Genomic DNA, 26022 nt, shown 5'->3' with positions numbered 1-26022 from the left:
TTTATATTCCCGTGGTTGAGATTTATTTGAAAAAGTCGTGGGTCTCCTCTACGTCCACTCAGACTCAAAACGATTACAGTATGATTCAACGTGTTAAAACATTACCAATGTGGAGACCTCCCCTTGAAAACACCAGCATAGGGGAGACAAAGGTGGCCAGGCGTGGTGTGCCGTGCTGCTCTTCAGCACAGCTCTAGCCCAAGGCTACCAGGGGGATCTTCGTCTCTGCAGCTGTACATGAGGAGCGTGCTTAGTGGCACGCTTCACAACTTTCTTCCTCCGCCCCCGGTTCCCTCCCTTTTTGGCTCCGGATTCTAAGAAGCCTGCGAGGTCCTCCACAGCCGCTTGGGCCGAAGTGGTCGAGGACTACGAGGCGAACCAAGGTACTGAACATCTGTAAAAACGAGCTTTATAGTTCATGGTATTCCTCCAGTATGTAGATTGAGATTCTGATCTGATCAAACCCCGCGCCGTGTAGCCGTAACAGACTTGGGGTAGGTGCTCATCGCGAATAACAATCAACACCACCACTCACTTGCTTCAGTGGGAAACAACTTTGACGTGTATTCTTGGTTCTTTCGGAAAGTCACGTAGAAGTTTAAAAAAAAAACTTTCTTGTTGTGGTTTTCACACCCGATGATTGCTTGTGTTGTAGTCGAAACGTCGTGATAATTTTTGTTTCATATTTTTGTTTCCCTTCTACGTGACTTTACCGAAAGAACCATGAATATGAATCCCTGCAGTCACGAAAGCTTTAAATCAAAGCTTTGACGTGCCCGTCCTTGATCGTGCACTAGGTCTCGCTTTCCCTCCAGAATCCTGTGCCGAAGGAGCGGAGTCAACGGAGTACTACCACCTCCTCGACGCCTGTCTCCTGACGGCCGAGGAGCCCCTGCTCGGATATGAGCAGCTGTACAGCTGCTGCTGTCCGGGCCTGTGCGGGCCTCAGTTATCAAAGGTCGACCAGTTCCTACAGTCGGGTTCTGGGAGGCGGCGGCTGTCAAGGACATCTGCCTCGAGATGGAGGCGGCCATGAAGCCACCTCAACGACCCCGGCAGAAAAGAGCAGCTGGACCCAACAGCAGCAGCTGCTTGGCTCATCCCGCAAAGCGCCTCCGAGCTGCGGTGAGGGTGACGACACGGGCACAGAGGGCTTGCTCCTCCTTTGCGGCCGAGGTCTACGAAGTGGAAGCCACCTGACAGTCAACGTCTCATATTATGACTTTTGCAGGAGGCCTTCAATCAGCAAGAAGCGCTGCCACGGGGAGAAGATTTTCGTCTGAAAATCTTCTCTCCGTCTCCCCGACCATCTCACCCCCCCACTATCACAATAATCCCCAACCCCCACCATCACTATTCACCCCGCCCTCCACCATCACTATACGAAGTGTATTTGTTGGGGTGTGTGCACCTTCTTCCAACAGTCTGTTCAGAAGGGTGCACAAGGCCCCCCCATGCGAGTGGTTCGTGTGCTGGGCTCCTCTCCGATTCATGCAGCACGGAGCACGTGACATGCCGTGACGCCAGCCAAATAGCTGCGTTCTTGCAACGCTCAAGATTCCTGAAGAATGACCTCGTACGAGAAAATTGCACAGAAAGACATGGTGAGTGGAGCGAGTGTCGCTGTGTGTAGATTCCCGCATGGGGAGTCGGCAGGGCTGTTGTTGTGTCGCGAGAGTAGCGCAAATTTATATTCCACAGTGGTTGAGATTCATTTGAAAAAGTCATGGGCATCCTCTAAGTCCACTCAGACTCAAAACGATTACAGTATCTGATTCAACGTGTTAAAACATTACCAATGTGGAGACCTCCCCTTGAAAACACCAGCATAGGGGAGACAAAGGTGGCCAGGCGTGGTGTGCCGTGCTGCTCTTCAGCACAGCTCTAGCCCAAGGCTACCAGGGGGATCTTCGTCTCTGCAGCTGTACATGAGGAGCGTGCTTAGTGGCACGCTTCACAACTTTCTTCCTCCGCCCCCGGTTCCCTCCCTTTTTGGCTCCGGATTCTAAGAAGCCTGCGAGGTCCTCCACAGCCGCTTGGGCCGAAGTGGTCGAGGACTACGAGGCGAACCAAGGTACTGAACATCTGTGAAAACGAGCTTTATAGTTCATCGTATTCCTCCAGTATGTAGATTGAGATTCTGATCTGATCAAACCCCGCGCCGTGTAGCCGTAACAGACTTGGGGTAGGTGCTCATCGCGAATAACAATCAACACCACCACTCACTTGCTTCAGTGGGAAACAACTTTGACGTGTATTCTTGGTTCTTTCGGAAAGTCACGTAGAAGTTTAAAAAAAAAACTTTCTTGTTGTGGTTTTCACACCCGATGATTGCTTGTGTTGTAGTCGAAACGTCGTGATAATTTTTGTTTCCCTTCTACGTGACTTTACCGAAAGACCCATGAATATGAATCCCTGCAGTCACGAAAGCTTTAAATCAAAGCTTTGACGTGCCCGTCCTTGATCGTGCACTAGGTCTCGCTTTCCCTCCAGAATCCTGTGCCGAAGGAGCGGAGTCAACGGAGTACTACCACCTCCTCGACGCCTGTCTCCTGACGGCAGAGGAGCTCCTGCTCGGATATGAGCAGCTGTACAGCTGCTGCTGTCCGGGCCTGTGCGGGCCTCAGTTATCAGAGGTCGACCAGTTCCTACAGTCGGGTTCTGGGAGGCGGCGGCTGTCAAGGACATCTGCCTCGAGATGGAGGCGGCCATGAAGCCACCTCAACGACCCCGGCAGAAAAGAGCAGCTGGACCCAACAGCAGCAGCTGCTTGGCTCATCCCGCAAAGCGCCTCCGAGCTGCGGTGAGGGTGACGACACGGGCACAGAGGGCTTGCTCCTCCTTTGTGGCCGAGGTCTACGAAGTGGAAGCCACCTGACAGTCAACCTCTCATATTATAATGACTTTTGCAGGAGGCCTTCAATCAGCAAGAAGCGCTGCCACGGGGAGAAGATTTTCGTCTGAAAATCTTCTCTCCGCCTCCCCGACCATCTCACCCCCCACTATCACAATAATCCCCAACCCCCACCATCACTATTCACCCAGCCCTCCACCATCACTATACGAAGGGTATTTGTTGGGGTGTGTGTGTGCACCTTCTACCAACAGTCTGTTCAGAAGGATGCACAAGGCCCCCCCATGCGAGTGGTTCGTGTGCTGGGCTCCTCTCCGATTCATGCAGCACGGAGCACGTGACATGCCGTGACGCCAGCCAAATAGCTGCGTTCTTGCAACGCTCAAGATTCCTGAAGAATGACCTCATACGAGAAAATTGCACAGAAAGACATGGTGAGTGGAGCGAGTGTCGCTGTGTGTGTAGATTCCCGCATGGGGAGTCGGCAGGGCTGTTGTTGTGTCGCGAGAGTAGCACAAATTTATATTCCACAGTGGTTGAGATTCATTTGAAAAAGTCATGGGCATCCTCTAAGTCCACTCAGACTCAAAACGATTACAGTATCTGATTCAACGTGTTAAAACATTACCAATGTGGAGACCTCCCCTTGAAAACACCAGCATAGGGGAGACAAAGGTGGCCAGGCGTGGTGTGCCGTGCTGCTCTTCAGCACAGCTCTAGCCCAAGGCTACCAGGGGGATCTTCGTCTCTGCAGCTGTACATGAGGAGCGTGCTTAGTGGCACGCTTCACAACTTTCTTCCTCCGCCCCCGGTTCCCTCCCTTATCGACTCCGGATTCTAAGAAGCCTGCGAGGTCCTCCACAGCCGCTTGGGCCGAAGTGGTCGAGGACTACGAGGCGAACCAAGGTACTGAACATCTGTGAAAACGAGCTTTATAGTTCATCGTATTCCTCCAGTATGTAGATTGAGATTCTGATCTGATCAAACCCCGCGCCGTGTAGCCGTAACAGACTTGGGGTAGGTGCTCATCGCGAATAACAATCAACACCACCACTCACTTGCTTCAGTGGGAAACAACTTTGACGTGTATTCTTGGTTCTTTCGGAAAGTCACGTAGAAGTTTAAAAAAAAAACTTTCTTGTTGTGGTTTTCACACCCGATGATTGCTTGTGTTGTAGTCGAAACGTCGTGATAATTTTTGTTTCCCTTCTACGTGACTTTACCGAAAGACCCATGAATATGAATCCCTGCAGTCACGAAAGCTTTAAATCAAAGCTTTGACGTGCCCGTCCTTGATCGTGCACTAGGTCTCGCTTTCCCTCCAGAATCCTGTGCCGAAGGAGCGGAGTCAACGGAGTACTACCACCTCCTCGACGCCTGTCTCCTGACGGCAGAGGAGCTCCTGCTCGGATATGAGCAGCTGTACAGCTGCTGCTGTCCGGGCCTGTGCGGGCCTCAGTTATCAGAGGTCGACCAGTTCCTACAGTCGGGTTCTGGGAGGCGGCGGCTGTCAAGGACATCTGCCTCGAGATGGAGGCGGCCATGAAGCCACCTCAACGACCCCGGCAGAAAAGAGCAGCTGGACCCAACAGCAGCAGCTGCTTGGCTCATCCCGCAAAGCGCCTCCGAGCTGCGGTGAGGGTGACGACACGGGCACAGAGGGCTTGCTCCTCCTTTGTGGCCGAGGTCTACGAAGTGGAAGCCACCTGACAGTCAACCTCTCATATTATAATGACTTTTGCAGGAGGCCTTCAATCAGCAAGAAGCGCTGCCACGGGGAGAAGATTTTCGTCTGAAAATCTTCTCTCCGCCTCCCCGACCATCTCACCCCCCACTATCACAATAATCCCCAACCCCCACCATCACTATTCACCCAGCCCTCCACCATCACTATACGAAGGGTATTTGTTGGGGTGTGTGTGTGCACCTTCTACCAACAGTCTGTTCAGAAGGATGCACAAGGCCCCCCCATGCGAGTGGTTCGTGTGCTGGGCTCCTCTCCGATTCATGCAGCACGGAGCACGTGACATGCCGTGACGCCAGCCAAATAGCTGCGTTCTTGCAACGCTCAAGATTCCTGAAGAATGACCTCATACGAGAAAATTGCACAGAAAGACATGGTGAGTGGAGCGAGTGTCGCTGTGTGTGTAGATTCCCGCATGGGGAGTCGGCAGGGCTGTTGTTGTGTCGCGAGAGTAGCACAAATTTATATTCCACAGTGGTTGAGATTCATTTGAAAAAGTCATGGGCATCCTCTAAGTCCACTCAGACTCAAAACGATTACAGTATCTGATTCAACGTGTTAAAACATTACCAATGTGGAGACCTCCCCTTGAAAACACCAGCATAGGGGAGACAAAGGTGGCCAGGCGTGGTGTGCCGTGCTGCTCTTCAGCACAGCTCTAGCCCAAGGCTACCAGGGGGATCTTCGTCTCTGCAGCTGTACATGAGGAGCGTGCTTAGTGGCACGCTTCACAACTTTCTTCCTCCGCCCCCGGTTCCCTCCCTTATCGACTCCGGATTCTAAGAAGCCTGCGAGGTCCTCCACAGCCGCTTGGGCCGAAGTGGTCGAGGACTACGAGGCGAACCAAGGTACTGAACATCTGTGAAAACGAGCTTTATAGTTCATCGTATTCCTCCAGTATGTAGATTGAGATTCTGATCTGATCAAACCCCGCGCCGTGTAGCCGTAACAGACTTGGGGTAGGTGCTCATCGCGAATAACAATCAACACCACCACTCACTTGCTTCAGTGGGAAACAACTTTGACGTGTATTCTTGGTTCTTTCGGAAAGTCACGTAGAAGTTTAAAAAAAAAACTTTCTTGTTGTGGTTTTCACACCCGATGATTGCTTGTGTTGTAGTCGAAACGTCGTGATGATTTTTGTTTCATATTTTTGTTTCCCTTCTACGTGACTTTACCGAAAGAACCATGAATATGAATCCCTGCAGTCACGAAAGCTTTAAATCAAAGCTTTGACGTGCCCGTCCTTGATCGTGCACTAGGTCTCGCTTTCCCTCCAGAATCCTGTGCCGAAGGAGCGGAGTCAACGGAGTACTACCACCTCCTCGATGCCTGTCTCCTGACGGCAGAGGAGCTCCTGCTCGGATATGAGCAGCTGTACAGCTGCTGCTGTCCGGGCCTGTGCGGGCCTCAGTTATCAGAGGTCGACCAGTTCCTACAGTCGGGTTCTGGGAGGCGGCGGCTGTCAAGGACATCTGCCTCGAGATGGAGGCGGCCATGAAGCCACCTCAACGACCCCGGCAGAAAAGAGCAGCTGGACCCAACAGCAGCAGCTGCTTGGCTCATCCCGCAAAGCGCCTCCGAGCTGCGGTGAGGGTGACGACACGGGCACAGAGGGCTTGCTCCTCCTTTGTGGCCGAGGTCTACGAAGTGGAAGCCACCTGACAGTCAACCTCTCATATTATAATGACTTTTGCAGGAGGCCTTCAATCAGCAAGAAGCGCTGCCACGGGGAGAAGATTTTCGTCTGAAAATCTTCTCTCCGCCTCCCCGACCATCTCACCCCCCACTATCACAATAATCCCCAACCCCCACCATCACTATTCACCCAGCCCTCCACCATCACTATACGAAGGGTATTTGTTGGGGTGTGTGTGTGCACCTTCTACCAACAGTCTGTTCAGAAGGATGCACAAGGCCCCCCCATGCGAGTGGTTCGTGTGCTGGGCTCCTCTCCGATTCATGCAGCACGGAGCACGTGACATGCCGTGACGCCAGCCAAATAGCTTCGTTCTTGCAACGCTCAAGATTCCTGAAGAATGACCTCATACGAGAAAATTGCACAGAAAGACATGGTGAGTGGAGCGAGTGTCGCTGTGTGTGTAGATTCCCGCATGGGGAGTCGGCAGGGCTGTTGTTGTGTCGCGAGAGTAGCACAAATTTATATTCCACAGTGGTTGAGATTCATTTGAAAAAGTCATGGGCATCCTCTAAGTCCACTCAGACTCAAAACGATTACAGTATCTGATTCAACGTGTTAAAACATTACCAATGTGGAGACCTCCCCTTGAAAACACCAGCATAGGGGAGACAAAGGTGGCCAGGCGTGGTGTGCCGTGCTGCTCTTCAGCACAGCTCTAGCCCAAGGCTACCAGGGGGATCTTCGTCTCTGCAGCTGTACATGAGGAGCGTGCTTAGTGGCACGCTTCACAACTTTCTTCCTCCGCCCCCGGTTCCCTCCCTTATCGACTCCGGATTCTAAGAAGCCTGCGAGGTCCTCCACAGCCGCTTGGGCCGAAGTGGTCGAGGACTACGAGGCGAACCAAGGTACTGAACATCTGTGAAAACGAGCTTTATAGTTCATCGTATTCCTCCAGTATGTAGATTGAGATTCTGATCTGATCAAACCCCGCGCCGTGTAGCCGTAACAGACTTGGGGTAGGTGCTCATCGCGAATAACAATCAACACCACCACTCACTTGCTTCAGTGGGAAACAACTTTGACGTGTATTCTTGGTTCTTTCGGAAAGTCACGTAGAAGTTTAAAAAAAAAACTTTCTTGTTGTGGTTTTCACACCCGATGATTGCTTGTGTTGTAGTCGAAACGTCGTGATGATTTTTGTTTCATATTTTTGTTTCCCTTCTACGTGACTTTACCGAAAGAACCATGAATATGAATCCCTGCAGTCACGAAAGCTTTAAATCAAAGCTTTGACGTGCCCGTCCTTGATCGTGCACTAGGTCTCGCTTTCCCTCCAGAATCCTGTGCCGAAGGAGCGGAGTCAACGGAGTACTACCACCTCCTCGATGCCTGTCTCCTGACGGCAGAGGAGCTCCTGCTCGGATATGAGCAGCTGTACAGCTGCTGCTGTCCGGGCCTGTGCGGGCCTCAGTTATCAGAGGTCGACCAGTTCCTACAGTCGGGTTCTGGGAGGCGGCGGCTGTCAAGGACATCTGCCTCGAGATGGAGGCGGCCATGAAGCCACCTCAACGACCCCGGCAGAAAAGAGCAGCTGGACCCAACAGCAGCAGCTGCTTGGCTCATCCCGCAAAGCGCCTCCGAGCTGCGGTGAGGGTGACGACACGGGCACAGAGGGCTTGCTCCTCCTTTGTGGCCGAGGTCTACGAAGTGGAAGCCACCTGACAGTCAACCTCTCATATTATAATGACTTTTGCAGGAGGCCTTCAATCAGCAAGAAGCGCTGCCACGGGGAGAAGATTTTCGTCTGAAAATCTTCTCTCCGCCTCCCCGACCATCTCACCCCCCACTATCACAATAATCCCCAACCCCCACCATCACTATTCACCCAGCCCTCCACCATCACTATACGAAGGGTATTTGTTGGGGTGTGTGTGTGCACCTTCTACCAACAGTCTGTTCAGAAGGATGCACAAGGCCCCCCCATGCGAGTGGTTCGTGTGCTGGGCTCCTCTCCGATTCATTCAGCACGGAGCACGTGACATGCCGTGACGCCAGCCAAATAGCTGCGTTCTTGCAACGCTCAAGATTCCTGAAGAATGACCTCATACGAGAAAATTGCACAGAAAGACATGGTGAGTGGAGCGAGTGTCGCTGTGTGTGTAGATTTCCGCATGGGGAGTCGGCAGGGCTGTTGTTGTGTCGCGAGAGTAGCGCAAATTTATATTCCACAGTGGTTGAGATTCATTTGAAAAAGTCATGGGCATCCTCTAAGTCCACTCAGACTCAAAACGATTACAGTATCTGATTCAACGTGTTAAAACATTACCAATGTGGAGACCTCCCCTTGAAAACACCAGCATAGGGGAGACAAAGGTGGCCAGGCGTGGTGTGCCGTGCTGCTCTTCAGCACAGCTCTAGCCCAAGGCTACCAGGGGGATCTTCGTCTCTGCAGCTGTACATGAGGAGCGTGCTTAGTGGCACGCTTCACAACTTTCTTCCTCCGCCCCCGGTTCCCTCCCTTTTTGGCTCCGGATTCTAAGAAGCCTGCGAGGTCCTCCACAGCCGCTTGGGCCGAAGTGGTCGAGGACTACGAGGCGAACCAAGGTACTGAACATCTGTGAAAACGAGCTTTATAGTTCATCGTATTCCTCCAGTATGTAGATTGAGATTCTGATCTGATCAAACCCCGCGCCGTGTAGCCGTAACAGACTTGGGGTAGGTGCTCATCGCGAATAACAATCAACACCACCACTCACTTGCTTCAGTGGGAAACAACTTTGACGTGTATTCTTGGTTCTTTCGGAAAGTCACGTAGAAGTTTAAAAAAAAAACTTTCTTGTTGTGGTTTTCACACCCGATGATTGCTTGTGTTGTAGTCGAAACGTCGTGATGATTTTTGTTTCATATTTTTGTTTCCCTTCTACGTGACTTTACCGAAAGAACCATGAATATGAATCCCTGCAGTCACGAAAGCTTTAAATCAAAGCTTTGACGTGCCCGTCCTTGATCGTGCACTAGGTCTCGCTTTCCCTCCAGAATCCTGTGCCGAAGGAGCGGAGTCAACGGAGTACTACCACCTCCTCGATGCCTGTCTCCTGACGGCAGAGGAGCTCCTGCTCGGATATGAGCAGCTGTACAGCTGCTGCTGTCCGGGCCTGTGCGGGCCTCAGTTATCAGAGGTCGACCAGTTCCTACAGTCGGGTTCTGGGAGGCGGCGGCTGTCAAGGACATCTGCCTCGAGATGGAGGCGGCCATGAAGCCACCTCAACGACCCCGGCAGAAAAGAGCAGCTGGACCCAACAGCAGCAGCTGCTTGGCTCATCCCGCAAAGCGCCTCCGAGCTGCGGTGAGGGTGACGACACGGGCACAGAGGGCTTGCTCCTCCTTTGTGGCCGAGGTCTACGAAGTGGAAGCCACCTGACAGTCAACCTCTCATATTATAATGACTTTTGCAGGAGGCCTTCAATCAGCAAGAAGCGCTGCCACGGGGAGAAGATTTTCGTCTGAAAATCTTCTCTCCGCCTCCCCGACCATCTCACCCCCCACTATCACAATAATCCCCAACCCCCACCATCACTATTCACCCAGCCCTCCACCATCACTATACGAAGGGTATTTGTTGGGGTGTGTGTGTGCACCTTCTACCAACAGTCTGTTCAGAAGGATGCACAAGGCCCCCCCATGCGAGTGGTTCGTGTGCTGGGCTCCTCTCCGATTCATGCAGCACGGAGCACGTGACATGCCGTGACGCCAGCCAAATAGCTTCGTTCTTGCAACGCTCAAGATTCCTGAAGAATGACCTCATACGAGAAAATTGCACAGAAAGACATGGTGAGTGGAGCGAGTGTCGCTGTGTGTGTAGATTTCCGCATGGGGAGTCGGCAGGGCTGTTGTTGTGTCGCGAGAGTAGCACAAATTTATATTCCACAGTGGTTGAGATTCATTTGAAAAAGTCATGGGCATCCTCTAAGTCCACTCAGACTCAAAACGATTACAGTATCTGATTCAACGTGTTAAAACATTACCAATGTGGAGACCTCCCCTTGAAAACACCAGCATAGGGGAGACAAAGGTGGCCAGGCGTGGTGTGCCGTGCTGCTCTTCAGCACAGCTCTAGCCCAAGGCTACCAGGGGGATCTTCGTCTCTGCAGCTGTACATGAGGAGCGTGCTTAGTGGCACGCTTCACAACTTTCTTCCTCCGCCCCCGGTTCCCTCCCTTTTTGGCTCCGGATTCTAAGAAGCCTGCGAGGTCCTCCACAGCCGCTTGGGCCGAAGTGGTCGAGGACTACGAGGCGAACCAAGGTACTGAACATCTGTGAAAACGAGCTTTATAGTTCATCGTATTCCTCCAGTATGTAGATTGAGATTCTGATCTGATCAAACCCCGCGCCGTGTAGCCGTAACAGACTTGGGGTAGGTGCTCATCGCGAATAACAATCAACACCACCACTCACTTGCTTCAGTGGGAAACAACTTTGACGTGTATTCTTGGTTCTTTCGGAAAGTCACGTAGAAGTTTAAAAAAAAAACTTTCTTGTTGTGGTTTTCACACCCGATGATTGCTTGTGTTGTAGTCGAAACGTCGTGATGATTTTTGTTTCATATTTTTGTTTCCCTTCTACGTGACTTTACCGAAAGAACCATGAATATGAATCCCTGCAGTCACGAAAGCTTTAAATCAAAGCTTTGACGTGCCCGTCCTTGATCGTGCACTAGGTCTCGCTTTCCCTCCAGAATCCTGTGCCGAAGGAGCGGAGTCAACGGAGTACTACCACCTCCTCGATGCCTGTCTCCTGACGGCAGAGGAGCTCCTGCTCGGATATGAGCAGCTGTACAGCTGCTGCTGTCCGGGCCTGTGCGGGCCTCAGTTATCAGAGGTCGACCAGTTCCTACAGTCGGGTTCTGGGAGGCGGCGGCTGTCAAGGACATCTGCCTCGAGATGGAGGCGGCCATGAAGCCACCTCAACGACCCCGGCAGAAAAGAGCAGCTGGACCCAACAGCAGCAGCTGCTTGGCTCATCCCGCAAAGCGCCTCCGAGCTGCGGTGAGGGTGACGACACGGGCACAGAGGGCTTGCTCCTCCTTTGTGGCCGAGGTCTACGAAGTGGAAGCCACCTGACAGTCAACCTCTCATATTATAATGACTTTTGCAGGAGGCCTTCAATCAGCAAGAAGCGCTGCCACGGGGAGAAGATTTTCGTCTGAAAATCTTCTCTCCGCCTCCCCGACCATCTCACCCCCCACTATCACAATAATCCCCAACCCCCACCATCACTATTCACCCAGCCCTCCACCATCACTATACGAAGGGTATTTGTTGGGGTGTGTGTGTGCACCTTCTACCAACAGTCTGTTCAGAAGGATGCACAAGGCCCCCCCATGCGAGTGGTTCGTGTGCTGGGCTCCTCTCCGATTCATGCAGCACGGAGCACGTGACATGCCGTGACGCCAGCCAAATAGCTTCGTTCTTGCAACGCTCAAGATTCCTGAAGAATGACCTCATACGAGAAAATTGCACAGAAAGACATGGTGAGTGGAGCGAGTGTCGCTGTGTGTGTAGATTTCCGCATGGGGAGTCGGCAGGGCTGTTGTTGTGTCGCGAGAGTAGCACAAATTTATATTCCACAGTGGTTGAGATTCATTTGAAAAAGTCATGGGCATCCTCTAAGTCCACTCAGACTCAAAACGATTACAGTATCTGATTCAACGTGTTAAAACATTACCAATGTGGAGACCTCCCCTTGAAAACACCAGCATAGGGGAGACAAAGGTGGCCAGGCGTGGTGTGCCGTGCTGCTCTTCAGCACAGCTCTAGCCCAAGGCTACCAGGGGGATCTTCGTCTCTGCAGCTGTACATGAGGAGCGTGCTTAGTGGCACGCTTCACAACTTTCTTCCTCCGCCCCCGGTTCCCTCCCTTTTTGGCTCCGGATTCTAAGAAGCCTGCGAGGTCCTCCACAGCCGCTTGGGCCGAAGTGGTCGAGGACTACGAGGCGAACCAAGGTACTGAACATCTGTGAAAACGAGCTTTATAGTTCATCGTATTCCTCCAGTATGTAGATTGAGATTCTGATCTGATCAAACCCCGCGCCGTGTAGCCGTAACAGACTTGGGGTAGGTGCTCATCGCGAATAACAATCAACACCACCACTCACTTGCTTCAGTGGGAAACAACTTTGACGTGTATTCTTGGTTCTTTCGGAAAGTCACGTAGAAGTTTAAAAAAAAAAACTTTCTTGTTGTGGTTTTCACACCCGATGATTGCTTGTGTTGTAGTCGAAACGTCGTGATAATTTTTGTTTCATATTTTTGTTTCCCTTCTACGTGACTTTACCGAAAGAACCATGAATATGAATCCCTGCAGTCACGAAAGCTTTAAATCAAAGCTTTGACGTGCCCGTCCTTGATCGTGCACTAGGTCTCGCTTTCCCTCCAGAATCCTGTGCCGAAGGAGCGGAGTCAACGGAGTACTACCACCTCCTCGACGCCTGTCTCCTGACGGCAGAGGAGCTCCTGCTCGGATATGAGCAGCTGTACAGCTGCTGCTGTCCGGGCCTGTGCGGGCCTCAGTTATCAGAGGTCGACCAGTTCCTACAGTCGGGTTCTGGGAGGCGGCGGCTGTCAAGGACATCTGCCTCGAGATGGAGGCGGCCATGAAGCCACCTCAACGACCCCGGCAGAAAAGAGCAGCTGGACCCAACAGCAGCAGCTGCTTGGCTCATCCCGCAAAGCGCCTCCGAGCTGCGGTGAGGGTGACGACACGGGCACAGAGGGCTTGCTCCTCCTTTGCGGCCGAGGTCTACGAAGTGGAAGCCACCTGACAGTCAACGTCTCATATTATGACTTTTGCAGGAGGCCTTCAATCAGCAAGAAGCGCTGCCACGGGGAGAAGATTTTCGTCTGAAAATCTTCTCTCCGCCTCCCCGACCATCTCACCCCCCACTATCACAATAATCCCCAACCCCCACCATCACTATTCACCCAGCCCTCCACCATCACTATACGAAGGGTATTTGTTGGGGTGTGTGTGTGCACCTTCTACCAACAGTCTGTTCAGAAGGATGCACAAGGCCCCCCCATGCGAGTGGTTCGTGTGCTGGGCTCCTCTCCGATTCATGCAGCACGGAGCACGTGACATGCCGTGACGCCAGCCAAATAGCTGCGTTCTTGCAACGCTCAAGATTCCTGAAGAATGACCTCGTACGAGAAAATTGCACAGAAAGACATGGTGAGTGGAGCGAGTGTCGCTGTGTGTGTGTAGATTCCCGCATGGGGAGTCGGCAGGGCTGTTGTTGTGTCGCGAGAGTAGCGCAAATTTATATTCCACAGTGGTTGAGATTCATTTGAAAAAGTCATGGGCCTCCTCTACGTCCACTCAGACTCAAAACGATTACAGTATCTGATCCAACGTGTTAAAACATTACCAATGTGGAGACCTCCCCTTGAAAACACCAACATAGGGGAGACAAAGGTGGCCAGGCGTGGTGTGCCGTGCTGCTCTTCAGCACAGCTCTAGCCCAAGGCTACCAGGGGGATCTTCGTCTCTGCAGCTGTACATGAGGAGCGTGCTTAGTGGCACGCTTCACAACTTTTTTCCTCCGCCCCCGGTTCCCTCCCTTTTCGGCTCCGGATTCTAAGAAGCCTGCGAGGTCCTCCTCCACAGCCGCTTGGGCCAAAGTGGTCGAGGACTACGAGGCGAACCAAGGTACTGAACATCTGTGAAAACGAGCTTTATAGTTCATCGTATTCCTCCAGTATGTAGATTGAGATTCTGATCTGACCAAACCCCGCCCCGTGTAGCCGTAACAGACTTGGGGTAGGTGCTCATCGCGAGTAACAATCAACACCACCACACGCTTGCTTCAGTGGGAAACAACTTTGACGTGTATTCTTGGTTCTTTCGGAAAGTCACGTAGAAGTTTAAAAAAAACTTTCTTGTTGTGGTTTTCACACCTGATGATTGTGTTGCAGTCGAAACGTGGTGATAATCTTTTTGTTTCATATTTTTGTTTCCCTTCTACGTGACTTTACCGAAAGAACCATGAATATGAATCCCTGCAGTCACGAAAGCTTTAAATCAAAGCTTTGACGTGCCTGTCCATGATCGTGCACTAGGTCTCGCTTTCCCTCCAGAATCCTGTGCCGAAGGAGCGGAGTCAACGGAGTACTACCACCTCCTCGACACCTGCCTCCTGACGGCCGAGGAGCCCCTGCTCGGATATGAGCAGCTGTACAGGTGCTGCTGTCCGGGCCTGTGCAGGCCTCAGTTATCAGAGGTCGACCAGTTCCTACAGTCGGGTTCTGGGAGGCGGCGGCTGTCAAGGACATCTGCCTCGAGATGGAGGCGGCCATGAAGCCACCTCAACGACCCCGGCAGAAAAGAGCAGCTGGACCCAACAGCAGCAGCTGCTTGGCTCATCCCGCAAAGCGCCTCCGAGCTGCGGTGAGAGTGACGACACGGGCACAGAGGGCTTGCTCCTCCTTTGCGGCCGAGGTCTACGAAATGGAAGCCACCTGACAGTCAACGTCTCATATTATGACTTTTGCAGGAGGCCTTCAATCAGCAAGAAGCGCTGCCACGGGGAGAAGATTTTCGTCTGAAAATCTTCTCTCTGTCTCCCCGACCATCTCACCCCCCCACTATCACAATAATCCCCAACCCCCACCATCACTATTCACCCCGCCCTCCACCATCACTATACGAAGTGTATTTGTTGGGGTGTGTGTGTGCACCTTCTTCCAACAGTCTGTTCAGAAGGGTGCACAAGGCCCCCCCATGCGAGTGGTTCGTGTGCTGGGCTCCTCTCCGATTCATGCAGCACGGAGCACGTGACATGCCGTGACGCCAGCCAAATAGCTGCGTTCTTGCAACGCTCAAGATTCCTGAAGAATGACCTCATACGAGAAAATTGCACAGAAAGACATGGTGAGTGGAGCGAGTGTCGCTGTGTGTGTAGATTTCCGCATGGGGAGTCGGCAGGGCTGTTGTTGTGTCGCGAGAGTAGCACAAATTTATATTCCACAGTGGTTGAGATTCATTTGAAAAAGTCATGGGCATCCTCTAAGTCCACTCAGACTCAAAACGATTACAGTATCTGATTCAACGTGTTAAAACATTACCAATGTGGAGACCTCCCCTTGAAAACACCAGCATAGGGGAGACAAAGGTGGCCAGGCGTGGTGTGCCGTGCTGCTCTTCAGCACAGCTCTAGCCCAAGGCTACCAGGGGGATCTTCGTCTCTGCAGCTGTACATGAGGAGCGTGCTTAGTGGCACGCTTCACAACTTTCTTCCTCCGCCCCCGGTTCCCTCCCTTTTTGGCTCCGGATTCTAAGAAGCCTGCGAGGTCCTCCACAGCCGCTTGGGCCAAAGTGGTCGAGGACTACGAGGCGAACCAAGGTACTGAACATCTGTGAAAACGAGCTTTATAGTTCATCGTATTCCTCCAGTATGTAGATTGAGATTCTGATCTGATCAAACCCCGCGCCGTGTAGCCGTAACAGACTTGGGGTAGGTGCTCATCGCGAATAACAATCAACACCACCACTCACTTGCTTCAGTGGGAAACAACTTTGACGTGTATTCTTGGTTCTTTCGGAAAGTCACGTAGAAGTTTAAAAAAAAAACTTTCTTGTTGTGGTTTTCACACCCGATGATTGCTTGTGTTGTAGTCGAAACGTCGTGATGATTTTTGTTTCATATTTTTGTTTCCCTTCTACGTGACTTTACCGAAAGAACCATGAATATGAATCCCTGCAGTCACGAAAGCTTTAAATCAAAGCTTTGACGTGCCCGTCCTTGATCGTGCACTAGGTCTCGCTTTCCCTCCAGAATCCTGTGCCGAAGGAGCGGAGTCAACGGAGTACTACCACCTCCTCGATGCCTGTCTCCTGACGGCAGAGGAGCTCCTGCTCGGATATGAGCAGCTGTACAGCTGCTGCTGTCCGGGCCTGTGCGGGCCTCAGTTATCAGAGGTCGACCAGTTCCTACAGTCGGGTTCTGGGAGGCGGCGGCTGTCAAGGACATCTGCCTCGAGATGGAGGCGGCCATGAAGCCACCTCAACGACCCCGGCAGAAAAGAGCAGCTGGACCCAACAGCAGCAGCTGCTTGGCTCATCCCGCAAAGCGCCTCCGAGCTGCGGTGAGGGTGACGACACGGGCACAGAGGGCTTGCTCCTCCTTTGTGGCCGAGGTCTACGAAGTGGAAGCCACCTGACAGTCAACCTCTCATATTATAATGACTTTTGCAGGAGGCCTTCAATCAGCAAGAAGCGCTGCCACGGGGAGAAGATTTTCGTCTGAAAATCTTCTCTCCGCCTCCCCGACCATCTCACCCCCCACTATCACAATAATCCCCAACCCCCACCATCACTATTCACCCAGCCCTCCACCATCACTATACGAAGGGTATTTGTTGGGGTGTGTGTGTGCACCTTCTACCAACAGTCTGTTCAGAAGGATGCACAAGGCCCCCCCATGCGAGTGGTTCGTGTGCTGGGCTCCTCTCCGATTCATTCAGCACGGAGCACGTGACATGCCGTGACGCCAGCCAAATAGCTGCGTTCTTGCAACGCTCAAGATTCCTGAAGAATGACCTCATACGAGAAAATTGCACAGAAAGACATGGTGAGTGGAGCGAGTGTCGCTGTGTGTGTAGATTTCCGCATGGGGAGTCGGCAGGGCTGTTGTTGTGTCGCGAGAGTAGCGCAAATTTATATTCCACAGTGGTTGAGATTCATTTGAAAAAGTCATGGGCATCCTCTAAGTCCACTCAGACTCAAAACGATTACAGTATCTGATTCAACGTGTTAAAACATTACCAATGTGGAGACCTCCCCTTGAAAACACCAGCATAGGGGAGACAAAGGTGGCCAGGCGTGGTGTGCCGTGCTGCTCTTCAGCACAGCTCTAGCCCAAGGCTACCAGGGGGATCTTCGTCTCTGCAGCTGTACATGAGGAGCGTGCTTAGTGGCACGCTTCACAACTTTCTTCCTCCGCCCCCGGTTCCCTCCCTTTTTGGCTCCGGATTCTAAGAAGCCTGCGAGGTCCTCCACAGCCGCTTGGGCCGAAGTGGTCGAGGACTACGAGGCGAACCAAGGTACTGAACATCTGTGAAAACGAGCTTTATAGTTCATCGTATTCCTCCAGTATGTAGATTGAGATTCTGATCTGATCAAACCCCGCGCCGTGTAGCCGTAACAGACTTGGGGTAGGTGCTCATCGCGAATAACAATCAACACCACCACTCACTTGCTTCAGTGGGAAACAACTTTGACGTGTATTCTTGGTTCTTTCGGAAAGTCACGTAGAAGTTTAAAAAAAAAAACTTTCTTGTTGTGGTTTTCACACCCGATGATTGCTTGTGTTGTAGTCGAAACGTCGTGATAATTTTTGTTTCATATTTTTGTTTCCCTTCTACGTGACTTTACCGAAAGAACCATGAATATGAATCCCTGCAGTCACGAAAGCTTTAAATCAAAGCTTTGACGTGCCCGTCCTTGATCGTGCACTAGGTCTCGCTTTCCCTCCAGAATCCTGTGCCGAAGGAGCGGAGTCAACGGAGTACTACCACCTCCTCGACGCCTGTCTCCTGACGGCAGAGGAGCTCCTGCTCGGATATGAGCAGCTGTACAGCTGCTGCTGTCCGGGCCTGTGCGGGCCTCAGTTATCAGAGGTCGACCAGTTCCTACAGTCGGGTTCTGGGAGGCGGCGGCTGTCAAGGACATCTGCCTCGAGATGGAGGCGGCCATGAAGCCACCTCAACGACCCCGGCAGAAAAGAGCAGCTGGACCCAACAGCAGCAGCTGCTTGGCTCATCCCGCAAAGCGCCTCCGAGCTGCGGTGAGGGTGACGACACGGGCACAGAGGGCTTGCTCCTCCTTTGCGGCCGAGGTCTACGAAGTGGAAGCCACCTGACAGTCAACGTCTCATATTATGACTTTTGCAGGAGGCCTTCAATCAGCAAGAAGCGCTGCCACGGGGAGAAGATTTTCGTCTGAAAATCTTCTCTCCGCCTCCCCGACCATCTCACCCCCCACTATCACAATAATCCCCAACCCCCACCATCACTATTCACCCAGCCCTCCACCATCACTATACGAAGGGTATTTGTTGGGGTGTGTGTGTGCACCTTCTACCAACAGTCTGTTCAGAAGGATGCACAAGGCCCCCCCATGCGAGTGGTTCGTGTGCTGGGCTCCTCTCCGATTCATGCAGCACGGAGCACGTGACATGCCGTGACGCCAGCCAAATAGCTGCGTTCTTGCAACGCTCAAGATTCCTGAAGAATGACCTCGTACGAGAAAATTGCACAGAAAGACATGGTGAGTGGAGCGAGTGTCGCTGTGTGTGTGTAGATTCCCGCATGGGGAGTCGGCAGGGCTGTTGTTGTGTCGCGAGAGTAGCGCAAATTTATATTCCACAGTGGTTGAGATTCATTTGAAAAAGTCATGGGCCTCCTCTACGTCCACTCAGACTCAAAACGATTACAGTATCTGATCCAACGTGTTAAAACATTACCAATGTGGAGACCTCCCCTTGAAAACACCAACATAGGGGAGACAAAGGTGGTCAGGCGTGGTGTGCCGTGCTGCTCTTCAGCACAGCTCTAGCCCAAGGCTACCAGGGGGATCTTCGTCTCTGCAGCTGTACATGAGGAGCGTGCTTAGTGGCACGCTTCACAACTTTTTTCCTCCGCCCCCGGTTCCCTCCCTTTTCGGCTCCGGATTCTAAGAAGCCTGCGAGGTCCTCCTCCACAGCCGCTTGGGCCAAAGTGGTCGAGGACTACGAGGCGAACCAAGGTACTGAACATCTGTGAAAACGAGCTTTATAGTTCATCGTATTCCTCCAGTATGTAGATTGAGATTCTGATCCGACCAAACCCCGCCCCGTGTAGCCGTAACAGACTTGGGGTAGGTGCTCATCGCGAGTAACAATCAACACCACCACACGCTTGCTTCAGTGGGAAACAACTTTGACGTGTATTCTTGGTTCTTTCGGAAAGTCACGTAGAAGTTTAAAAAAAACTTTCTTGTTGTGGTTTTCACACCTGATGATTGTGTTGCAGTCGAAACGTGGTGATAATCTTTTTGTTTCATATTTTTGTTTCCCTTCTACGTGACTTTACCGAAAGAACCATGAATATGAATCCCTGCAGTCACGAAAGCTTTAAATCAAAGCTTTGACGTGCCTGTCCATGATCGTGCACTAGGTCTCGCTTTCCCTCCAGAATCCTGTGCCGAAGGAGCGGAGTCAACGGAGTACTACCACCTCCTCGACACCTGCCTCCTGACGGCCGAGGAGCCCCTGCTCGGATATGAGCAGCTGTACAGGTGCTGCTGTCCGGGCCTGTGCAGGCCTCAGTTATCAGAGGTCGACCAGTTCCTACAGTCGGGTTCTGGGAGGCGGCGGCAGTCAAGGACATCTGCCTCGAGATGGAGGCGGCCATGAAGCCACCTCAACGACCCCGGCAGAAAAGAGCAGCTGGACCCAACAGCAGCAGCTGCTTGGCTCATCCCGCAAAGCGCCTCCGAGCTGCGGTGAGAGTGACGACACGGGCACAGAGGGCTTGCTCCTCCTTTGCGGCCGAGGTCTACGAAATGGAAGCCACCTGACAGTCAACGTCTCATATTATGACTTTTGCAGGAGGCCTTCAATCAGCAAGAAGCGCTGCCACGGGGAGAAGATTTTCGTCTGAAAATCTTCTCTCTGTCTCCCCGACCATCTCACCCCCCCACTATCACAATAATCCCCAACCCCCACCATCACTATTCACCCCGCCCTCCACCATCACTATACGAAGTGTATTTGTTGGGGTGTGTGTGTGCACCTTCTTCCAACAGTCTGTTCAGAAGGGTGCACAAGGCCCCCCCATGCGAGTGGTTCGTGTGCTGGGCTCCTCTCCGATTCATGCAGCACGGAGCACGTGACATGCCGTGACGCCAGCCAAATAGCTGCGTTCTTGCAACGCTCAAGATTCCTGAAGAATTACCTCATACGAGAAAATTGCACAGAAAGACATGGTGAGTGGAGCGAGTGTCGCTGTGTGTGTAGATTCCCGCATGGGGAGTCGGCAGGGCTGTTGTTGTGTCGCGAGAGTAGCGCAAATTTATATTCCACAGTGGTTGAGATTCATTTGAAAAAGTCATGGGCCTCCTCTAAGTCCACTCAGACTCAAAACGATTACAGTATCTGATTCAACGTGTTAAAACATTACCAATGTGGAGACCTCCCCTTGAAAACACCAGCATAGGGGAGACAAAGGTGGCCAGGCGTGGTGTGCCGTGCTGCTCTTCAGCACAGCTCTAGCCCAAGGCTACCAGGGGGATCTTCATCTCTACAGCTGTACATGAGGAGCGTGCTTAGTGGCACGCTTCACAACTTTCTTCCTCCGCCCCCGGTTCCCTCCCTTTTTGGCTCCGGATTCTAAGAAGCCTGCGAGGTCCTCCATAGCCGCTTGGGCCGAAGTGGTCGAGGACTACGAGGCGAACCAAGGTACTGAATATCTGTGAAAACGGGCTTTATAGTTCATCGTATTCCTCCAGTATGTAGATTGAGATTCTGATCCGACCAAACCCTGCCCCGTGTAGCCGTAACAGACTTGGGGTAGGTGCTCATCGCGAGTAACAATCAACACCACCACTCACTTGCTTCAGTGGGAAACAACTTTGACGTGTATTCTTGGTTCTTTCGGGAAAGTCACGTAGAAGTTAAAAAAAAAAACTTTCTTGTTGTGGTTTTCACACCCAATGATTGCTTGTGTTGCAGTCGAAACGTCGTGAGAATTTTTTTGTTTTATATTTTTGTTTCCCTTCTATGTGACTTTACCGAAAGAACCATGAATATGAAGACCCTGCAGTCACGAAAGCTTTAAATTAAAGCTTTGACGTGCCCGTCCTCGATCGTGCACTAGGTCATGCTTTCCCCCCAGAATTCTGTGCCGAAGGAGCGGAGTCAACGGAGTACTACCACCTCCTCGACGCCTGCCTCCTGATGGCCGAGGAGCCCCTGCTCGGATATGAGCAGCTGTACAGCTGCTGCTGCTGCCCGGGCCTGTGCGGGCCTGAATTATCTGAGGTAGAACAGTTCCTAGTCGGGTTCTGGGAGGCGGCTGTCAAGGACATCTGCCTCGAGATGGAGGCGGCCATGAAGCCACCTCAACGACCCCGGCGGAAAAGAGCAGCTGGACCCAACAGCAGCAGCTGCTTGGCTCATCCCGCAAAGCGCCTCCGAGCTGCGGTGAGGGTGACGACACGGGCACAGAGGGTTTGCTCCTCCTTTGTGGCCGAGGTCTACAAAGTGGAAGCCACCTGACAGTCAACCTCTCATATTATAATGACTTTTGCAGGAGGCCTTCAATCAGCAAGAAGCGCTGCCACGGGGAGAAGATTTTCGTCTGAAAATCTTCTCTCCGCCTCCCCGACCATTTCACCCCCCACTATCACAATAAGCCCCAACCCCCACCATCACTATTCACCCCGCCCTCCACCATCACTATACGAAGGGTATTTGTTGGGGTGTGTGCGTGCACCTTCTACCAACAGTCTGTTCAGAAGGATGCACAAGGCCCCCCCATGCGAGTGGTTCGTGTGCTGGGCTCCTCTCCGATTCATGCAGCACGGAGCACGTGACATGCCGTGACGCCAGCCAAATAGCTGCGTTCTTGCAACGCTCAAGATTCCTGAAGAATGACCTCATACGAGAAAATTGCACAGAAAGACATGGTGAGTGGAGCGAGTGTCGCTGTGTGTGTAGATTCCCGCATGGGGAGTCGGCAGGGCTGTTGTTGTGTCGCGAGAGTAGCGCAAATTTATATTCCACAGTGGTTGAGATTCATTTGAAAAAGTCATGGGCCTCCTCTACGTCCACTCAGACTCAAAACGATTACAGTATCTGATTCAACGTGTTAAAACATTACCAATGTGGAGACCTCCCCTTGAAAACACCAACATAGGGGAGACAAAGGTGGCCAGGCGTGGTGTGCCGTGCTGCTCTTCAACACAGCTCTAGCCCAAGGCTACCAGGGGGATCTTCGTCTCTGCAGCTGTACATGAGGAGCGTGCTTAGTGGCACGCTTCACAACTTTTTTCCTCCGCCCCCGGTTCCCTCCTTTTTCGGCTCCGGATTCTAAGAAGCCTGCGAGGTCCTCCTCCACAGCCGCTTGGGCCAAAGTGGTCGAGGACTACGAGGCGAACCAAGGTACTGAACATCTGTGAAAACGAGCTTTATAGTTCATCGTATTCCTCCAGTATGTAGATTGAGATTCTGATCCGACCAAACCCCGCCCCGTGTAGCCGTAACAGACTTGGGGTAGGTGCTCATCGCGAGTAACAATCAACACCACCACACGCTTGCTTCAGTGGGAAACAACTTTGACGTGTATTCTTGGTTCTTTCGGAAAGTCACGTAGAAGTTTAAAAAACTTTCTTGTTGTGGTTTTCACACCTGATGATTGTGTTGCAGTCGAAACGTGGTGATAATCTTTTTGTTTCATATTTTTGTTTCCTTTCTACGTGACTTTACCGAAAGAACCATGAATATGAATCCCTGCAGTCACGAAAGCTTTAAATCAAAGCTTTGACGTGCCTGTCCATGATCGTGCACTAGGTCTCGCTTTCCCTCCAGAATCCTGTGCCGAAGGAGCGGAGTCAACGGAGTACTACCACCTCCTCGACACCTGCCTCCTGACGGCCGAGGAGCCCCTGCTCGGATATGAGCAGCTGTACAGGTGCTGCTGTCCGGGCCTGTGCGGGCCTCAGTTATCAGAGGTCGACCAGTTCCTACAGTCGGGTTCTGGGAGGCGGCTGCTGTCAAGGACATCTGCCTCGAGATGGAGGTGGCCATGAAGCCACCTCAACGACCCCGGCAGAAAAGAGCAGCTGGACCCAACAGCAGCAGCTGCTTGGCTCATCCCGCAAAGCGCCTCCGAGCTGCGGTGAGGGTGACGACACGGGCACAGAGGGCTTGCTCCTCCTTTGCGGCCGAGGTCTACGAAATGGAAGCCACCTGACAGTCAACGTCTCATATTATGACTTTTGCAGGAGGCCTTCAATCAGCAAGAAGCGCTGCCACGGGGAGAAGATTTTCGTCTGAAAATCTTCTCTCCGCCTCCCCGACCATCTCACCCCCCACTATCACAATAATCCCCAACCCCCACCATCACTATTCACCCAGCCCTCCATCACTATACGAAGGGTATTTGTTGGGGTGTGTGTGCGCACCTTCTACCAACAGTCTGTTCAGAAGGATGCACAAGGCCCCCCCATGCGAGTGGTTCGTGTGCTGGGCTCCTCTCCGATTCATGCAGCACGGAGCACGTGACATGCCGTGACGCCAGCCAAATAGCTGCGTTCTTGCAACGCTCAAGATTCCTGAAGAATGACCTCGTACGAGAAAATTGCACAGAAAGACATGGTGAGTGGAGCGAGTGTCGCTGTGTGTGTGTAGATTCCCGCATGGGGAGTCGGCAGGGCTGTTGTTGTGTCGCGAGAGTAGCGCAAATTTATATTCCACAGTGGTTGAGATTCATTTGAAAAAGTCATGGGCCTCCTCTACGTCCACTCAGACTCAAAACGATTACAGTATCTGATTCAACGTGTTAAAACATTACCAATGTGGAGACCTCCCCTTGAAAACACCAACATAGGGGAGACAAAGGTGGCCAGGCGTGGTGTGCCGTGCTGCTCTTCAGCACAGCTCTAGCCCAAGGCTACCAGGGGGATCTTCGTCTCTGCAGCTGTACATGAGGAGCGTGCTTAGTGGCACGCTTCACAACTTTTTTCCTCCGCCCCCGGTTCCCTCCCTTTTCGGCTCCGGATTCTAAGAAGCCTGCGAGGTCCTCCTCCACAGCCGCTTGGGCCAAAGTGGTCGAGGACTACGAGGCGAACCAAGGTACTGAACATCTGTGAAAACGAGCTTTATAGTTCATCGTATTCCTCCAGTATGTAGATTGAGATTCTGATCCGACCAAACCCCGCCCCGTGTAGCCGTAACAGACTTGGGGTAGGTGCTCATCGCGAGTAACAATCAACACCACCACTCGCTTGCTTCAGTGGGAAACAACTTTGACGTGTATTCTTGGTTCTTTCGGAAAGTCACGTAGAAGTAAAAAAAAACTTTCTTGTTGTGGTTTTCACACCTGATGATTGCTTGTGTCGCAGTCGAAACGTCGTGATAATTTTTTTGTTTCATATTTTTGTTTCCCTTCTACATGACTTTACCGAAATAACCATGAATATGAATCCCTGCAGTCACGAAAGCTTTAAATCAAAGCTTTGACGTGCCCGTCCTTGATCGTGCACTAGGTCTCGCTTTCCCTCCAGAATCCTGTGCCGAAGGAGCGGAGTCAACGGAGTACTACCACCTCCTCGACGCCTGTCTCCTGACGGCCGAGGAGCCCCTGCTCGGACATGAGCAGCTGTACAGCTGCTGCTGTCCGGGCCTGTGCGGGCCTCAGTTATCAGAGGTCGACCAGTTCCTACAGTCGGGTTCTGGGAGGCGGCGGCTGTCAAGGACATCTGCCTCGAGATGGAGGCGGCCATGAAGCCACCTCAACGACCCCGGCGGAAAAGAGCAGCTGGACCCGACAGCAGCAGCTGCTTGGCTCATCCCGCAAAGCGCCCACGAGCTGCAGTGAGGGTGACGACGCGGGCACAGAGGGCTTGCTCCTCCTTCGTGGCCGAGGTCTACGAAGTGGAAGCCACCTGACAGTCAACCTCTCATATTATAATGACTTTTGCAGGAGGCCTTCAATCAGCAAGAAGCACTGCCACGGGGAGAAGATTTTCGTCTGAAAATCTTCTCTCCGCTTCCCCTCCATCCTGCCCGACCATCTCACCCCTTACTATCACAAGAAGCCCCAACCCCCACCATCACTATTCGCCCCATCCCCCAATATCACCATCCGCCCCATCCCCCACCATCTCCATCCGCCCCAAACCCCACCATCACCGTCAACCCCATCCCTACCATCACTATCTGCCCCACTCCCACCATCACTATTCAACCCACCTTCCAAAATCACTATCCGCGTCACCCTGTACCATCACTGTACTCCTCACCCCGCACCATGACGATGCCCCCCCATCCACAAACATGACGATGCCCCCCATTCGCATCACCCCCCACCTTCACCATTCGCCCCACCCATTACCATTACGAGCCGCCTCACCCCTCACCTTCACTATCCGCCTCACCCTCTACCATCGCTATCCGCCCACCCCTCACCATCACTATCCAATCCACCCTCCACCATGACAATCCGCCACACCCCCTTACAATCACTGACTGTTAATATGTCGTGGACTTGTGTACACTCTCTGATCCGTGTGTTCCTTGTCTTGCGGTCTCTCAGTACAATGGCAAGCGCGCATCGCTCTTTCTCTCTCTGCATCACCCCAAACCTTTTCGTTCAGAGCAGCCCCTACAGGCACACTGCTGCAAGTGCAGCCAGTGGATTGCTGGACCACTCGTGTTGGGTATTCTCTGGATTGCAAGACACACTGCCCCCCCACCGCCCATGTTAAAGCAAATATTGGGGGTGCGTCTTATAATGTAGTGTGTGTTTGCGAGTGGAGTTTGCATGTTCACATTAGCACTGGTGAGACAAAGGTGGCCAGGCGTTGTGCTGGCCATCCACCCATGTGCCGTGCCATCCTTCACAGATGCTCGTTGACATAACTCAGAACTTGCCTCAAGTCTGTTAAGGCTGCCAGCAGCGTTCTAGATAATAAGAGTGAGAAAGTAAGCCATGGCTATGTACAAAACACGTGTACAATAAACGCTGA

General features: G+C 52.3%; 1 protein-coding gene and 1 long non-coding RNA gene across 11 annotated transcripts; one reads left to right on the top strand and one right to left on the bottom strand.

Moving 5' to 3' along the window:
• Positions 1 to 23360, bottom strand: LOC142925572 (uncharacterized). The gene is made up of 2 exons (XR_012942536.1): positions 23255 to 23360; positions 1 to 21558 (listed from the first exon to the last, which is right to left on the bottom strand). It is a non-coding gene; the product is annotated as an uncharacterized LOC142925572 (long non-coding RNA).
• LOC116944409 (uncharacterized) lies at positions 1015 to 26022 on the top strand. 10 transcript variants are annotated; one of them, XR_012942535.1, is made up of 14 exons: positions 1015 to 1125; positions 1425 to 1604; positions 2011 to 3288; positions 3697 to 4974; positions 5383 to 7887; positions 8193 to 8372; positions 8781 to 10071; positions 10480 to 11770; positions 12179 to 16379; positions 16685 to 16864; positions 17273 to 19776; positions 19883 to 21960; positions 22369 to 23171; positions 23471 to 26022. XR_012942535.1 is itself a non-coding variant. In XM_076068572.1 (8 exons), the coding sequence occupies exons 1-4, from the start codon at positions 19554 to 19556 to the stop codon at positions 21684 to 21686; spliced, it is 813 nt and encodes a 270-aa protein (XP_075924687.1). In that variant the 3' UTR covers positions 21687 to 21960; positions 22369 to 23171; positions 23471 to 23650; positions 24061 to 24127; positions 24559 to 26022. The 10 variants fall into 10 exon arrangements, 9 of the variants coding, with proteins under 9 accessions (XP_075924687.1, XP_075924684.1, XP_075924683.1 ...); XM_076068572.1 differs by lacking the exons at positions 1015 to 1125; positions 1425 to 1604; positions 2011 to 3288; ... (5 more) ...; positions 12179 to 16379; positions 16685 to 16864 and having other exon boundaries at positions 19554 to 19776; positions 20080 to 20259; positions 21168 to 21475; ... (2 more) ...; positions 24061 to 24127; positions 24559 to 26022; XM_076068569.1 differs by lacking the exons at positions 1015 to 1125; positions 1425 to 1604; positions 2011 to 3288; ... (5 more) ...; positions 12179 to 16379; positions 16685 to 16864 and having other exon boundaries at positions 19554 to 19776; positions 20080 to 20259; positions 21168 to 21475; ... (1 more) ...; positions 22369 to 22435; positions 22862 to 23171.

The sequence above is a fragment of the Petromyzon marinus genome, chromosome 21 (assembly GCF_048934315.1).
Source record: "Petromyzon marinus isolate PM22_M1 ecotype Great Lakes invasive population chromosome 21, UKy_Petmar_22M1.pri1.0, whole genome shotgun sequence".
Classification (NCBI taxonomy): domain Eukaryota; kingdom Metazoa; phylum Chordata; class Hyperoartia; order Petromyzontiformes; family Petromyzontidae; genus Petromyzon; species Petromyzon marinus.
Note: the sequence above shows the minus strand (reverse complement) of the source record. Positions and strands in the feature narration are given on the sequence as shown.